The sequence below is a fragment of the Fundulus heteroclitus genome, chromosome 5 (genome assembly GCF_011125445.2).
Source record: "Fundulus heteroclitus isolate FHET01 chromosome 5, MU-UCD_Fhet_4.1, whole genome shotgun sequence".
In the NCBI taxonomy this organism is placed as follows: domain Eukaryota; kingdom Metazoa; phylum Chordata; class Actinopteri; order Cyprinodontiformes; family Fundulidae; genus Fundulus; species Fundulus heteroclitus.
The window spans coordinates 14,782,917-14,799,576 of NC_046365.1; the positions used below are offsets into that span (position 1 = coordinate 14,782,917).

General features: G+C 41.3%; 1 protein-coding gene across 1 annotated transcript; it reads left to right on the plus strand.

Annotated features, from left to right (window-relative positions):
• The first annotated feature begins 1,208 nt into the window (after positions 1–1,208).
• mettl14 (methyltransferase like 14) lies at positions 1,209–14,282 on the plus strand. The gene is made up of 11 exons (XM_012877694.3): positions 1,209–1,417; positions 1,689–1,777; positions 4,739–4,826; positions 5,859–5,936; positions 8,628–8,715; positions 8,811–8,901; positions 9,025–9,166; positions 10,252–10,344; positions 11,245–11,361; positions 13,485–13,695; positions 13,844–14,282. Exons 1-11 carry the CDS (start codon positions 1,352–1,354, stop codon positions 14,146–14,148), a joined length of 1,368 nt encoding a protein of 455 aa, XP_012733148.1. The 5' UTR covers positions 1,209–1,351; the 3' UTR covers positions 14,149–14,282.
• Positions 14,283–16,660: the final 2,378 nt, after the last annotated feature.

Sequence of the window (16,660 nt, forward strand, 5' to 3'; positions counted from 1 at the left end):
CAATTATTTCGATGTACTAGACAAACACTCCCTGAGAAATATAAAGTGTCCAAATAGTCATTGGCAAAAATTTAAATAATAAAGTTGATTGAAATGTTCAAGTTAAAAAAAAAAAAAAAAACATGTAACTTAGCATTAATACCCAAACAAGCTAAAAGTGTGGACATAGACATTAGCATGTGAGACACAGAGTTAATGATTAACTGAATACTGTGAGGATGTTGTTGTCAAACTGATGTGGGGAAGAAATGTACAGGTGTTTGCTTTTAGAGACACTATAGCTGTTATTTAATATAAAACATTTACGTGGCCTAAAGTTATGTTTGTGAATCAAGGACAGAGCCAGGAGCATCTGTTAGGGAAGGAATGATTATTTTAGAGGAGCTTTGTTCATTCTGTAATTGTAGAGCAAAATGAAGTCAAGGCTACCTATCAATGAAACACATAATGGGAAATAAAATTAAAAGTAGGGAAGTAAGGATTTTAAAGTAATTCTTCATGAAATACATTGTTAATGATTTAGTTATTGTGGTAAAGTTCAGAAAACCATGTCAATATTTCCAGTGAGTACTCATCAAGACTTGTTTTAAAGTTAAATTATAATTAAAAGCATATATTTTTCTTTTTTTTTTAGGGCTGGGTATTAGATAATATGTACTTGATATGTATATATATACAATATATATATATATATATATATATATATATATATATATATATATATATATATATATATATATATATATATATATATATATATATATATATATAATTATTTGCTCAGTCCCCGGTGATTTGTCATTGTGTTCATCCGTCCAATACAGTCTAGAATTTCCGTCAATGGAACAAAGCAACAATCCTTATTATCTTGCTCATTTTGACAGTGTTTTGTCGGCCTTTTTTTGAGCGTCAAACGTATGCGTCAAGATCCATGTCGTCATCAAGGGGCGACCGGTTCGTTTACAATCTGGCAAATCAAAGTCGGCATACACCGGTACCCGTCCTTGTAAGCGGAGTTAAGACCAAAACAATCAGTTACCATTTAGATCCGATATTTTTTAATTTCATATTGTTGAGTAACTTACCTAAACACAAAGTTCGTTTTTCCGTTCAGACATGAGCCCCAGTTTAACAAGCCGCGATTAAAGAGAGAATTCAACACGGACCAAGTCGTGTGTTCCAGTGTGAATAACAAGCGTACCCGCTGTGAATTTTAGCGGCTACCATCCCTCGGCCTGTTTTGACTGCAGCTTGCTTGCTCGCTGCTGCTGGATGTGTGCGGCGACATTTGCATGCATTCCTGGCCGAGTTCCCTTTATGTCATTTTCACGCAGTTGTTAAGAGGGAAGCAATGAACAGCAGGCTTCAGGAGATACGCGAGAGGCAAAAGCTGAGACGGCAGCTGTTGGCTCAGCAGGCAAGTACGCAACCAGCCAGTTAGCTAGCGTCAAAGCTGCAGCGTGAAACAGGCTCATCCTGCACGAATAAACGCATCATCGCGGATAAAACGCGGGTGCTCACGCGACTCTGCAGAAAAGGAGGACTAGTTTTTCTGTCGGCGTGAATTCGTGTTGGTTTTCGAGCCCCTTCAGCTAACAGGAAACCGTGAACCAAGCACAGAAATAAAGAGAAACGCAAGGTATTGCTGTGTTGAGATAATATTGGTTATTTTTTCCCCCAACCCACAGCTGGGAGCTGAGAGCCCGGACAGTATTGGAGCCGTCCTGCACAGCAAAGATGAGCTGAAGGAGATAGAAGAGACCAGGGAAACGTGCAGGTGAGATGAAACGCCTTCACACACACACACACACACACACACACACACACACACACACACACACACACACACACACACACACACAATGTGGGCATCTGCTGGCCTGGCTGGCCCTAACAAAGGTCACAAACCAACACAGGTGAAAGGACAACGAGAGGACTCATTTTAAAACCTAGCTTTTCGTGTCGATATGTTCTTCCAGTGCAGGAATAAAATTTTCTTTAAAACATTTAGAGAAGACTCAGTTTCAAATGACCAGATCTGAAGCAGCCAAGGGGATGGTGCAAAGATTCCCGCAAAAGCACGACATAGGAAATGGCATTAAATAACAAAGCTTGTGTACAAATAAGAAGTCTCACTTCAACATAAATGTTTTTGTCTCTTTGGTGCATTTGTTTTGTTAAAACAAGTAAAGTCTTTATTCATGAAGTTATTTGCAGAAGGTAGAGTAGCCAGAAATTGACTGAAGTAAGAGTAGTGATACTTCAGTCATGATATGACTCAAGTAGAAGTAAAAAGTACAGTGCAGTAAAACTACTCCTACATTTTTTTATTTTTTTTTCAAAAAGCTACTCAAGTAAGTGTAACTGAGTAAATGTAACTAGTTTCTACCCACATCTGGTTTTAGATCAGTTTGATCCTAGAAGAAACTGTTAAAGCCTGGAAAATGACTTGAGACTCTGTCGGAGTCAGGACCATAACCATAAGTATACAGCCAGAGCTACAGCAGAAGGATTTAAATCAAATCATGTTCATATTTTAGTCCAGATCTAAACCCAATTATGAATGTGTGGAAAGACATAAAACTGTCTTCTCCCAGATGATCTCTATCTGACTGTGCTGAGGAGAATTGGGGGAAACATATATATGTGTCTAGATGTGCAAAGCTGATAAGAGACATTCTGCAGAAAGTCACACACCTGTCCTTCCAGTGAAAGGTACTTCTACAAAGTATAAATACAACCCCAATAAAATACACTGGGGGTGTAGTTGTAATGTGACAAACTATGAAAAAGTTATAAGAGTGTGAATACATTTGCAGTATACTGTGCGTTTCTCCAACACATTTGTGGGGGTTGGCTGTGTTGCTAAAGGGTAAGGCCTAATGGTGTGAATTATCATTTAAAAAAAATAACAGCACAATATACACTATGTATCTATAACTATTCACTCACCTGCTTGGACTGGGGTTGAATATGCCGTTGGTCCACCCTTTGCAGCTACAAAAAGCTTCAGCTCTTCTGGGAAAAGCTGTCCACAGGGTTCTGGAGTGCGTTTATGGGAAAGTTTGACTGTTCTTGCATTTGTGAGGTCAGACACTGACGCTGGACGAAGAAGACGCCGCTTGGGGCCGGGTCTTTTTGAGAATAAGCGTTCTGTTGGATTGAAGTCAGGACTATGTGCAGGCCAGTCAATGCCCTCCACACCAAACCCTCTCATCCATCTTTTTATAGAGCTTGCTTTGTGCTCCCGGTACGCAGCTGATATACCAAAGAATTATTTTTGCTCTTTGACAATATATTATGGAAAAACCTGCTCACTTACATTACTTGTTTTTGAATTCACATAAACTAAGAGCAACATATATGCTCGTGCTCTGTTATTATGTTCTCACATAAACTTGTGGTGGGAACCTATGACAATGTGTTTTGGGATTGTATTCCCTATTTTGCTTATATTTTGCTTTGCTGTATTCGCAATGTTATTTTGCCTCACACACTGCTGAGAAGCTGGGAACGGTTTTTGTTTTGGAAACATGTTTTGGAAACGGGACGAACAGATCAGCTGAGAGAGAGAACTGGCCACTCTCGCTTCCAACTGACACTTTGTTTACTGGTATAAAAAGGAGCGAACCGCCCTAAATAGTTGAGTCTGCCGTGGGTTCGTGTGTGGATGCGTGGCCGCGTGGACGTTAATCTTAACCTGGACTGAGGGCTCCCAGTTCCGTGTCAATGGTAAGAGCTGATTCTGAGAATCTGTTGAGCATCACGCCTGTTTGAAAGCTTGTTGCTTTAAGTCCTTGCTACTTTGCATGTGTGAAGTGCTTGCTGTTTTGCGTTGCTGTATTCTGTGGGGAACAATAAATGTGGGCATTATTATCCTAACAGAAAAAGTGTTTTAGTCCTTAATTGTTTGTTGCCGATTTCTCCCGATCCTGAAATAAACATTTCATAAAACAGCAGCCATGTTGGAAGAGGCCATCTCCAAAATGTTCCCACAATGTTGGGGGCATTGAGTAGTCCGAAATCTCTTGGTCTGCTCCAAAGCACTTTCACAAAAGTGTAGAAACAGTCTGCCGGCCTAAGAGCTGAGTTTTACACACCGTAATTGTGATCCGAACACTTGATTTCCATTATTTAGCGCGGTGAGCGAATACATTTTGGCTAAATATGTGTAACCTCTAACACGGTGAAGGATTCACAAATGGTCATTTAACTGTAGCCCAATAGGTTTTTATCTGTGACATGGTTCCTGCCGCTTTATTCTTCTGTTTATTCTTCCCGTCTCAGAATGTGGACTAGTGACTCGCGCTGATTTCCCATCACTGTGGGAGGCACGACGTGGTCAGTGCAGTTTTTTTTCCCTGTCGTCACCTGTCCGACAGGCACTTTCCTTCCGTTCAGCAGGAATGCCTCGGTGGTTTCCAGAGTTTCAAAAACCCGCGCTTGCTCCTGATTACACCTGCATGCGTCCAGTTGGATGTTTGGTTAATACATTTTTATCGTCAGCAGATAGAAAGAAATGTCCTGCATCGTGTGCTTTTTAATGATCCGTTCAGATGTGGGTCATTATCGTGTTTTTTTTTTTTTTTTTTTTTTACCCGAGGCGAATGTTTTTCTGATTCTGATTAGGAATAAAAATGATGTGCTGTCCCTCACATTGATCGGTGCCAAAGGTTGGGTTCTGTATTTTTTTAATATAAGTGCATGTTGTGGACATTAAAAGCATTTGTGCTTGCAGGGCCTCATATGACAGCTCTGCCCCTCCTTCCAAAAGGAAGCCACAGACGGATGGAGAGGACACAGAGGAAGATGTGGAGGAGCAAAAAGTGAGTGTGCTCTCTTCAAGTTTGTCCCCAACATGCACCAGCTAAACATGGAGTCACTTTGCTGTCAAAAACAGCTTTAATGATGGAAGTGAACAGAATTTCCTGGAAGACAAATGTTAATAAAGCGTATGTTACAGGTTGATTAACAGGTAAACAGCAGTCAGGGTTACATACCTTGTAAAGCGGCTCCCCAGTTTCAGCGAGTAGTGATCAAACTGTTGCTGTAAACTGGCTGTTTAAAAAAAAAAGAAAGCAGTTTCCAAAATTGAATCTGCACTTTAAAAATAAGAAAAAACCCCACAGGTAACATAAATTTCCAGAATTTTGATGAAGATTGTATTATCTTACGACTCACTGTGTTTATCTTAACATTCCCACCGATTACACTTCACAGTTCTCTTGAGATTATTTTGTTTCCTTGATCTTCAGTCGCCGCTCCAAAGGTTCATGAATTCAGAGGACATTGTTTAATTCCAGGATTCCCTCTGCAGCTGCGTGCCTCTGACATCCGTGTGCATTTCACTTTTTTTTTTTTCAACCAGAGCACAAGGAAATGTTTGAGGGGCAGTGAAGTGGTTCAGCAACCAGTCATATGTGTGCAGTTTTTTTTTTTTTTTTATGTGAACATCTAGAATCGTCTCAGCCTCCCTGTACTCGTTTAGTGACCTCAGTTCTACGTCACTCTTAGCACTGCTCACCAAAACCAAAAGGGAAAAAACAAACAACAACAAAAAAAAAACGCAAAATGACTCAGGAGTTTCTCCACTGTTTTTTTTTTCATCTAAATTCTTTGCTTTAATGGCGTTTTCGCTTCGCCTCTTGTAGTATTTTCATGTGTCAGCACATTTGAGAGTTCAACTGTGAATGTTTGTTTCTATAGAAAACATAACATCACAGTGGTTGTGATTTTGCATAATTTTTAATTTTTTTTAAATCGCTTTTAACTGAAATAATTTTCATTTGTATGAATCTATCAACGTGTTGCTTGTCTGACATGATTTTATTCTGGACTCCGTCTTTTGTGTGCGCTAGGATGAGGTGGAGGTGCAGCAGGAAGAGGAGAGCAACCCGTACGAGGAAGTCTACAAGGATTCCAGCACTTTCCTTAAGGTTGGAACACATTCTTTTGAACGCGGCCGGGTTTTCTGAAGTATCATCAAAGTTTTACTTTAGATTATTTATTTTTTTCTTCCTTCATTGAGGCGGTAGAACTCGTGTCCTGCATTGTCTATATCAGAACGCACTGGCTATAAGTGGCGCTAAAGCTTTTGAGCAGCATTGGATGGATAAATCGACACACTCGCCCTCACTTGCAACGGTACCAGGAAGAAGATTTTGATAAATGATTAAAACCGCCTGATGTTGGAATCTGGCCAGAGTTTAGGAGCAGTTCCCAGCTAACATGTTAATGTGACCGGTTTGACCTGCGTCAAGTTTCACCTTTGAGAAAGCTGCGGTTTTAAGTTTCAGCTTACTGGATCTTATGACTGTTCTGACGTTAGTAACCGAGCGAGCAGTCGCTAAGGGCTCTTTTCATAGAAGATCATCAGAAAAAAAAACGGGAAAAAAGGTTTTGTAAAACCTAAAAGGTTTAGGTTCCATTTTTTAACATTCATTCATTCACGTTACATTTTCTCCTCTTTTATAAGATGCTTAAAAACCAAAAAAATCAACATGTTGGTCATCCACCCATGAAAAATATCCAGCACTTGTCTGGCTTTGACCCCTACGTTCCATTTTGTCTGATTTTCAACCAGATCTGTGTGCACAAAAAGCTGCATAAACGAAACGACGCGTCAAAATGTTATGTCACAATCAAGACGTGTTGCACATGATTGGCCGTCGTTCACGCCTGTCAGACGTGGAAGCTCGTGAGATAAACAGGTCTTTTTTTAGCTGTGGCTATTCAGCTTGAAGGACAGGTTTTGTTGGGCGGGTTCACTCTGTGTCAGCGGCATGCGTCACTGGACACAGTCCTGTTATTTTGTCATGCAAAATGGCCCAAACTTAAGCCTGTTTATAAATGGATGGTTTAGTGGTGGTTTAAGATTAGGCTTGATGTATATGTGGAAACTAGTCATGAGTCAAGGCAGAGGATATGACGAACTAGAGACAAACGCAACTATGGATTTGCTATATGGGTAAAAATGACAAATCCGGATTTTTGTAATGATCTTTCCATCCACACGGCACGGTGCAGCACGTTAACAATGACGGTGATGCGTCAAGCGAAGCTGACTTTGTGTGCAGGACGTAGGTCACTGAAGCAATATTAGACTCTAAATGTTTAAAGAGGATTTAGTTTTGAATATCTTGCATATGGAAAACAATTCTGCTCTCGCTGTCTCTTTTTATTTTAAAGATGTGCAATCAGGAGGTGTGTCGTTGCTTCGGCTTTAACCACTGCTGCTGACAAGGGTTTAAACATTATAATAGTAAATAAAATCATTTACCAAAGTGCCTGGATCTCTCTTTGTTGCATTGGGGAGTGTCTGTAAAAGTGGTTAATGTATTGACTTCATTTTGTCATTTTACAACCACAAACCTGTACGAATTTTGTCGGGGTTTCGTGTGACGGACCAACACAAAGCAGTGGGTAACTGTAATGCGGCAGGAAAGCAATGCATCCAAAATATTTCTGCAACCAAAAATCTGCAAAGCATGTCTTTCATTTCTAACTCCATTTACAACTCCCTTGCCTGGTTAGTTAACGGAGTCGATTGCGCGCACACACAATCTGTCAGAATAAATACAGATGTTCTGTGAAGGCCTCAGAAGTTTGTTAGAGAACGTCGCCGAACGGCACTTTGAGGCCCGAGGAACGCAGCAGGCAGTTGTTCAGACGTTCAAAGCAGGTTTAGGTTGTAGAAAAGGTTCTTTGAACAACGGAGCAAGCTTTGAACGTGTTGAGGAACACAGTTTAACACAAATGTAAGACCGCTTTTAGCTGTGCACTCCACAAATCTGGCCTTTAAGGACAAGGTGCGGGAAAGCCCCTTGTTGAAAGCACCTGCATAAACAATGCAGTGGAAGGACAGGTATGCTATAAACGTGTAAGAAGGTGCTGGGGTCAAATGTCACCTAAATAGACATTTCTGCCTGTAAGATAAATGTGACACATGGTAGGAAACTAACGCAGCACATCACCGCCCTGTGGGGATGCTTCCCTCCAGCAGGGGCAAGATCCTGGGTGGGTGGGCAGACAGATGGAGCAAAAACCTGACAACAACTAAACATACAGCCAGAGTTGGAAAGGAGAGGTTTTCAGATCAAAGTGTGTCCATGAATTAGTATGGGCCAGTCCGAATTCATGCATCACTACTCCAAGGCTCCATGTCATTTTCTCCTTCCGCTGCACATTTCTCTGCTACTTTCTGTGGCTTTACGACACAAGATTTAACAAAGATAAAGAAGTTAATGGCTGAAATGGGACAGGATGTGATTTAATTCAAGGGAAGGACTATTTTTGCTTTATTTAGGCATCCCAGCCTTTTAGATGTCAGTTCTATTTTCTGGCAATATAGATTCAACAAGTAAATGTTGCATTTCATTATCGAGTACGCACTTATTTCAACAGGCATGACGTAGAAAATCAGTAACTCCCCATTTGCCTTTGTTCGGGTGAAGCTTTTCGGGTTTCCATCTTTTGCGGCGCATTCAAGTGTTTTCATTTGAATTAAATTTAGAAAGCCAAATTAAATTAGAAATACATCAACTTTTCTGTATGTGCCTTATTTTTGCATATGTTTTCCTAATTTCCTTGCCCCTCTAACCGACTTTCTCCTGCTCCGTAATTCTTAGGGTACCCAAAGCTTGAACCCCCACAATGACTACTGTCAGCACTTTGTCGACACGGGACACAGACCACAGAACTTCATCAGGGACGTGGGTGAGTACATGATGCCCTTTTTTATTTATTTAGTTTTATTTTTTTAGAAATGTCCTGCTTGTGTTCTAGTGTGAACTGTGTCCTCTTTGTTCAAGGCTTGGCCGACCGATTTGAAGAATACCCCAAGCTGCGAGAGTTGATCCGACTCAAAGACGAGCTCATCGCCAGCACCAACATTCCTCCCATGTGAGTGAAATCGCATTAGCAGCGGTATCATTGAGCCCGGTTGTAGGTGTCAGACGGCCGCTTTCTAGCCTGCTCAGAGACGAGCTTGTACTTCTGTGTAAAGCAGCGGGCGTTTGCGTTTAGGTACCTCCAGGCGGATCTGGAGCACTTCGACCTGCGGGACTTAAAGAGCCAGTTTGATGTGATTCTGATCGAGCCTCCGTTGGAGGAGTACTACAGAGAGTCGGGCATCAGTCACACGGAGCGCTTCTCGACCTGGGATGATGTAAGTATTGGCTTTTCATTACGGCTGCTCTTCACTTTGTAGCTGCACCTAACGCCATAAGAACTGAATAGACTCTGGACGTATATAGGCCCGTCACAATAACAGATTTTGCTGGACGATAAATCTTTCTAAAAATGATCGCGATAAACCACAATATTGTCAGTTGGAAACCTTTTTCAACTAATATGATAGCGGCATAAAAACGCAAGTATATCCTCTCGACACAACTGCTTAGATTATTTGGCTTAAATCCTATAAACTCCTAGACTGTAGCAGCCATTTTCAGCTTTGACACCAACTCCATTTTATTTTCTTACTGCCGTTTTCTTTGGCTCTCCCTCACGAGGCTCTCATGCTACACTTTAAGCATGTACCTAAAACAAGATCTAACTCCTCTTACTCTGAGGAAACAAGAAGGAACGGGCAAGTAGATACCGATGCATCGTACTGAAACATTTTTGTGATCCAGTCTTGGCGAGAGTGGAGGGGGAAGCACAAGTGGTGAAAAAAAGCAAGCATGCAAATTATTGCGCCTATTTTAATTAATTAGGTGATGGAAATTCATCGTGTGATTAATTGATTAATTGATTATCGTGACAGCCCTAGCAAAGTATCGATGTGACAGATCTTTCTTGTAAAGTGCAGCTTCGATCTGCTAAGTGCTGCCTGAGTTGAGTGACTTTTTAATTGCCGGTTGGAAAACCAGCGGGATTGATTAATTGCTGTGATGTGAAGCTACAACTAACACTACTTGGAAAAAGTGACTTTTAAACACTAAACGGCTGTCTAAAACAAACTCGCTTTGAGGTTATCAGGGATATAGGCACGGGTGCTGCAAGCCAGCTGTTATGTGTGAAACAAAACAAAAGAATGTCGTCGGCTTCGGGTAGATGAAGAGCTGTAACCATAACAAAGAGCAACAATGGTGCTCAATGATCCGGTTGATTAGCAGTGACAAGCTCTTCAGAGCGTTTAACAACAATGCAGCTCAAGACAAACATTCTGTCTTGTTAACGATATATTTAAGCAGTCTGGAGCTTTTCACCGTGCGGCATCTCATTGTTTTCTATCTGTGGCTGTTCTAGATCATGAGACTGGAGATCGAGGAGATATCCGCCTTGCGCTCCTTCGTCTTTCTCTGGTGTGGCTCCGGAGAAGGCCTGGACCTGGGCAGAATGGTAACTCGGCCCTCTGGGATTAATTCAGGCAGCAATCTGTGTTGGTGGCTGGCCAGCCCATCGTACTGGAAAGCCGACTCCTTCCTTGTTCCTGCATTGCATGGAGTTATGTCACAGAATCATTTTCTCCATTCATACACGGGCTACACGCTTGATGTTGGTCGCGATGCTTTCTGCCATCCGTTCGTGCGTTTTCCTTCTCACCCGCGCTATGCTCGGCATCTGTTCCCCACCACAGGCATTCTTTGTCACGTTAAGCAGAACAACCCTTTATTTTTCTCATGGCACACTCGTCTACTGTTGTGACGTCAATCCTTTGAGCTTATCAGTAACACCGAGTCACAGCCACGCCCCGAGGGATGAAAATATCTTTTAGTATGCCCTTTACCCGGGCCGGTATGTTTATGTAACATTTTTGTTGTTCCTTTTTCCATACTGACTCTCACTGCAGACAGTTTCCTCATTTTAAACCCGCGGGATTTTAATTCTGTTTAATTCTGTTCAAGGATGCAGAATCTTACTTTCAAACGGCAGTTTTTTTTTGTTTTGTTTATGTCAAATTAGAGAAAGCTTGAGTTGATGCTTGACTTCTGATTTTTTTTTTTTTTAATTAGGTTGTCTGAATTTGAGCAAGTACAGAATATAAAAGAAGAGTTTAACGTTATAAGATATTGTTTTATAGCTTCTCAGCTGTTATGATGGTCCACTTACCGGCCAAGCGGGCAGGAAAGCGACACCCTGGTGTTTGTTTAGTTTAGTCATGTGCTGATAAAGGCATCATTGTTCTGCATCGTACACCTAATAATATCCTACAAAGACTTACTGTCAAACCTTGTCATTAAAAAAAATAAATCAGATGCTGATAACAGCCAAATGCTTCAATCCTTATCTTGATTTCAGTGCCTGAGAAAGTGGGGCTTCAGGAGGTGTGAAGACATCTGCTGGATCAAAACCAACAAGAACAACCCAGGAAAAACCAAGGCCCTGGACCCAAAAGCAGTTTTTCAGAGGACAAAGGTACGACGTACATCCACATACAACTCAAACAAACTGATATGTTGCATTTTGTACGTCTGTGTAACTATTATGTTACATTATCCGCTTTTCCCAACAGGTATAAAAAGGTTTATTCTCAAACGCCATACCAGCACGCTGTTAAAAATATATCTAAATCAACATGAGGCTGATTGTTATGAAGACGTGGACCCCCATATCCTCCCGCATCAATAAAAAAAGGCTGTTACATGTTTGTTGATGTGCAATTATAGAGATTATAGAGCCAAAAGGTCACAACTTATGCATAAAAGGTCTGACCATTTTGACCAAGAGTGCTGTCGGTAAACTGTGATGCATTTAAAGGATGGGGGGGGGCAGGGGGGGGGGGGGAAACATCAGGTTTTTGTTTGCTGATCAGAGCCTCCATTTCTAGTTAAGGATGCGCTTACGCTTGATAGAACAGCTGTTGTAGCGACACAAGGCTCTTTCCTTGGTCCACCATGTGTCATTATTTCAAAGAGGCTGCATCCATGTGCCCCCTCTGCCTTGTGGTCTGTAGCATCTGTGCAGCTGAGCTGAAACTATTTTTTCCCCCCCAATAGAAATTGATCTAAAAAGCCTTAAAACTGTCTTAATATTACTATTTGACAGTTTTGCCAACCCGTTAGATTTTGTATTGTTATTCCAGGAAACATTCTGAATGCGTTAGCAAGGTGTTGGATATGTGATTGAGTAAAATGATAAAAGTGCAATCTGACCTGTAAGAAAGTAATGTTGATAATATTACAGTTAAAATCTAGAAAACAAAACACTGAATCAAATGCTTTGGATACTTTTAAAACATTTTTACAAAGTTCTATTTATTGATGAGCTCCCTAGGTCCTATACAGTATTCCAATAATAACCAGGGCGACACGGTCTTCATTTCATTTCATTGCATGTATGCTGAATGTGTTGGATATGGTAGCTCCGTTACACTTGATGGATATAAAAGTGTGAAATTTCCATTATTGTTTTCAGAGTTAAATAATTATGAACATTATGGGGGGGGGAAAGCATACAATGAAATTCCCTAAAATACATTCAAGGTATGAATTTCTGGGACCAAAACAGAGAACCAAAGAGCTTTACACAGCTGTGTTAATTCAGATTTTTCCTCTAAGGGGAAATTAGCTTTTTAAGAGGCGTTAAAAACACAAACTGAGCCACTGTTTGTACAATGGAATAAATGGCCACCACTGCTTGTCACCACTAGAGAAAAGATTGATGTAGCTTTAGTTCACTTTGGGAACCTAAAGGTAGCTTTATACTTTTCAAATACTGTTAAAGGTTTTGACGTCTCAAAATGTTTCACTGAGATGTTGGAAATAGCCCAAAATATAAATAGCCCACAGATAAATATATAAAGTTTTAACCTGGAAAAGTCCAAACTTTTGAAAAAAAAAAAAAGAAATTGAATGTTGGCATTCGCATTCTGGAAAAGCTCGCTCCCACCAGAACTGGAGCGATCTATGTGAGAATGAAGGCGATCAGGCCCAACAGCTTAGCTTTGCTCTGCAGTGACCCTGCTAAGCTTCGCCTGGTCTAATGCCTACAGACCCGACTTCAAGGGTTGTAGGTTTTTGTGTTGACGTCATTTCTAAATCACAAAATGTTGTAACATTTACTGATAACCTAAGATTTTTTTTTTTACAAAGAACAAGAAGAAAAACAGACTAACATGCCATCCCTTTTGGTTATGCTTGGTCTGTTTTTCCTGCCTCTCTGTGTCAGAGCTGACGTCACGTCATTTTTTTTTTTTTTTTTAAGGAAACCTGATCAAGGCGTCACAGAATATGTGTTGTGGAAAGCTTTTGGAATTCAATGTCATCAAGAGATGCACAATGCTCCACTAAAATGCATCACAAATATGTTAGTTTATGATTAGTTTCTATGTCCCGAGCAACACCGGGGGTTGGGGGAGTTCAACTGTTTGTTGTTTCATTTTCTGGTTTGAACTGATCAAATATCATTATAAAAACATAGTTCCACCTGTAAAAATGCTTTTCAGGAGGCAGGGCCCATGTCAGGACAACAAATCCTTCTTTCTTCATTTTTGCTAATGAGATATAAATGTACTCATTAATCAAACGTGTTCGTTCCAGGAGCACTGCTTGATGGGAATCAAGGGAACTGTGCGCAGGAGTGATGACTTTGACTTCATCCACGCCAACGTGGACATCGACCTGATTATTACCGAGGAGCCTGAGATGGGAAACGTAGAGAAACCAGTGGAGATCTTCCACATCATTGAGCATTTCTGTTTGGGTCGCAGGAGGCTGCACTTGTTTGGAAGAGACTCGACCATCAGACCAGGTAGGACAGTCTGACGCTTCGTTGTAAAAATAGTTCAAATGTTTGCCTCGATGAAATGACACGGAAAGAGCTGTCCGCTCATCTTGGTTCCTAATTAATCCGGGGTTTTTGAAACTGCAGTTCTTTATTTGAACCTCTCTGTTTCCAGGCTGGGTGACTGTCGGTCCCACACTAACGAACACCAACTTTAACCCAGAGACCTACGCCGCACACTTCCCTACGCCCGAATCCCATTTATCCGGCTGCACAGAAGAAATAGAGAGACTGCGGCCCAAATCGCCCGTGAATCTCAAAATGGAACGTGGAGGGGGAGCACCCAGAGGGGGGCGCGGGGGGCCCAACGCTGGGAGAGGCGGAGACAGAGGGAGAGAAAGGAATAGGCCAAATTTCCGGGGCGACAGAGGGGGGTTCCGGGGAAGAGGAGGGCCACACCGGGGGTTTCCGCCTCGCTAGAATGGTGTGGTTAGAAAGAAACTACACTTTTACTGTTCTGAATGTTTTTGAAACAGTTCAATTTGAATATTTTTTTCATCCAAATACTTTAGTTTTAAGTAGTGTTTCTAAAATAAACGTTCTTTTCACAATTTGCTTTGTGTATTTTTGTAGACTCTGTGTTAAGTATGTCATTATGCTCCTGTAAACTCAACTAGCCGTTTACTCAGTCACGTGGCAGCAGCTCAGTGCGTCTCTGCATCCAGATGTTGTCGACTCGCTGAAGGTGAAACCAGGCATCAAAATAAGAAAAGGAGGTGGAGGTGATGGTCTTTAGTACCAGGTGGAGTGGTCTGGTAATGAACTGCGGACCTATAGGATGTTTAACACACAGCCCCCTCTGGGGGTTCACAAAGTCTGATAAAGAGAAAATACCCAGAAAACGACAGTGGTGTGTTTACCCAACTGGACCATATCAAAATGGAAAGATTTTGCTTTTTTTTCCAACAACATTTAGACGGTATAGTTGGAATTTAGTGTAAAGAATATAAAAGCATGAACCAATCCTGGTTTGCATCAATGGTTAAGGTACTGCTGGTGGTGTAAAAATTGTGTGGAGGATATTTTCTTGGCAGGCATTGGATCCCTTACATCTGACTGAGCACTGAACACCACAGTCTACTGTACCTGGGTATTGTTCCTGACCATGCCCGGCCCTTTATGAACACTCACCCATCGTCTGCTGGCTAGTTCCAGCAGAAGTGCGCTCGAACTAGCTGAAGATGTTTTGTTTTTTAACATAACCACGAGTTCCCTGTGCTTCCGCGGTCGTCAGACCTCAACCCGGTTAAGCACCTTTGGGATGTGACGCCATCACAACGATGAAATCTGCAGCAGTCTTATTTCTATTTGGATCCAAATCTCTGAAGAACGTTTTGAACAACACCTTGTTGAATCTATGCCATGAAGAATCACGACAGCTCTGAAAATAAAAGGGGTTGAACCCTGGTACTAGCAAGTTGTACCAAAGGGGAAAAAAAAGTGTCCAGTGAGTCTACTACTAATATTTTGAGCAGTCAGTATCTGTTTTTGTAAAACTTACAAGTGGGGACAAAAATATATTTTGTAGTGATGCCACAGCAGATTTCTTCCCAAAAAGCTGCGGTTGCTTTTTGTGTTGTCACTTTAATTGCTCGACAAATGTAGCATGGGCTCAGATTGCGGCTTGTGCTGCCACTGCCAACATGTCCCACATACAAGGCGGTGCTCTGCATGCTCGTCGACTACAATAGTCCTCAAAGGCCATTGGTTGTTGGTTTCTGTTCATGCACTGTACGCATGCTGTTATGCATTCATTCTCCAGTAATGCCAGGCTGAGGGCGAGGCCGTTACAGGAATGCCACCCTTTTCCGTAAACACCTGCGGTGCTTTCACGCCTTCAATTAATTATAAGTTGTTGGCTTAACATTATGACAAGATTTAAAGATTTATTTAAACATAATTACATGGTCTACCTGACACTTACATAAACGGTCTTACTGTTCCACTGCTATGCTTCAGAGTCCTTCTGTACGGCCTGAAAACACCTAGCAAATATCTGCACGATGACAATCTATGGAAAATGCATGTGCCGAAATTGTTATGGTATAAAAATGGGATCCACATTTGATTCAAAGCAGTGCTTTGGTTCAGTCCAGCCACGGAGTAAAGCTCACACTAAATATGTAAACTCGACCAATTGTTAAGCCTGTGATAATCTTTAGCTTCTCTGTACCCAAGAGTCTTGTTACCAGCATGCATCACTTCCTGATGTTGCTGCGAGGCCAGAAAAACTAGAAAAATTGACAGTTAACAGGAACAAAACAAAAGAACCAGAAGCTTCCTTCTCTTCCTGCTGTGGGTTAGATTAAAGGTGTTGCACCACCCACATGCCCATTGTTTTTACATCCCAGTCCATTTTTTTTTGGGGGGGGGGGGTTCAGAATAGGTCTAAATGAAACATTGCTGGGACAGAAATGGAAACGATGTCACCTGGCGTTTGTCTCTGATGTTGTTCAGTGGGTCTTTTCGTAAAATGACTGAGCCTGCTTTGTAATTAAAAAGTTCATGAAACCACAGATGCATTCACAAAATCTGCATTCCACTGCAGGGAGGCTCTTCTGTGATCTTTGTGGTACATTTCCTGGGACATGTTGTAAACTGAAACTCACTGGATCACCTGATTAATTTCTGTTTCAGAGTAAGTGCGAATGTCCCGAGTCAGCCCTAGCTGTCGCACACTTTGGTTCCGATTGGATTTTCATCTTAGGATTTAAAGTTGCTCTGATCTGTATTTGTTTCCAGATTGTTGAAGCCATACAAATAAATTCAGGGTGGTTTAAAAGAAATGTCACAGTCCAACATGAAAATTAAGAACTGAACACATAAATGATTTTCTCAGAAAACATAATAATGAGATTATTATCAGGTAATTCCCAACAATTTGCGTAGGTCACACACACCGAGAAATTCAACAAAGAAAGTCCAAAGTCAT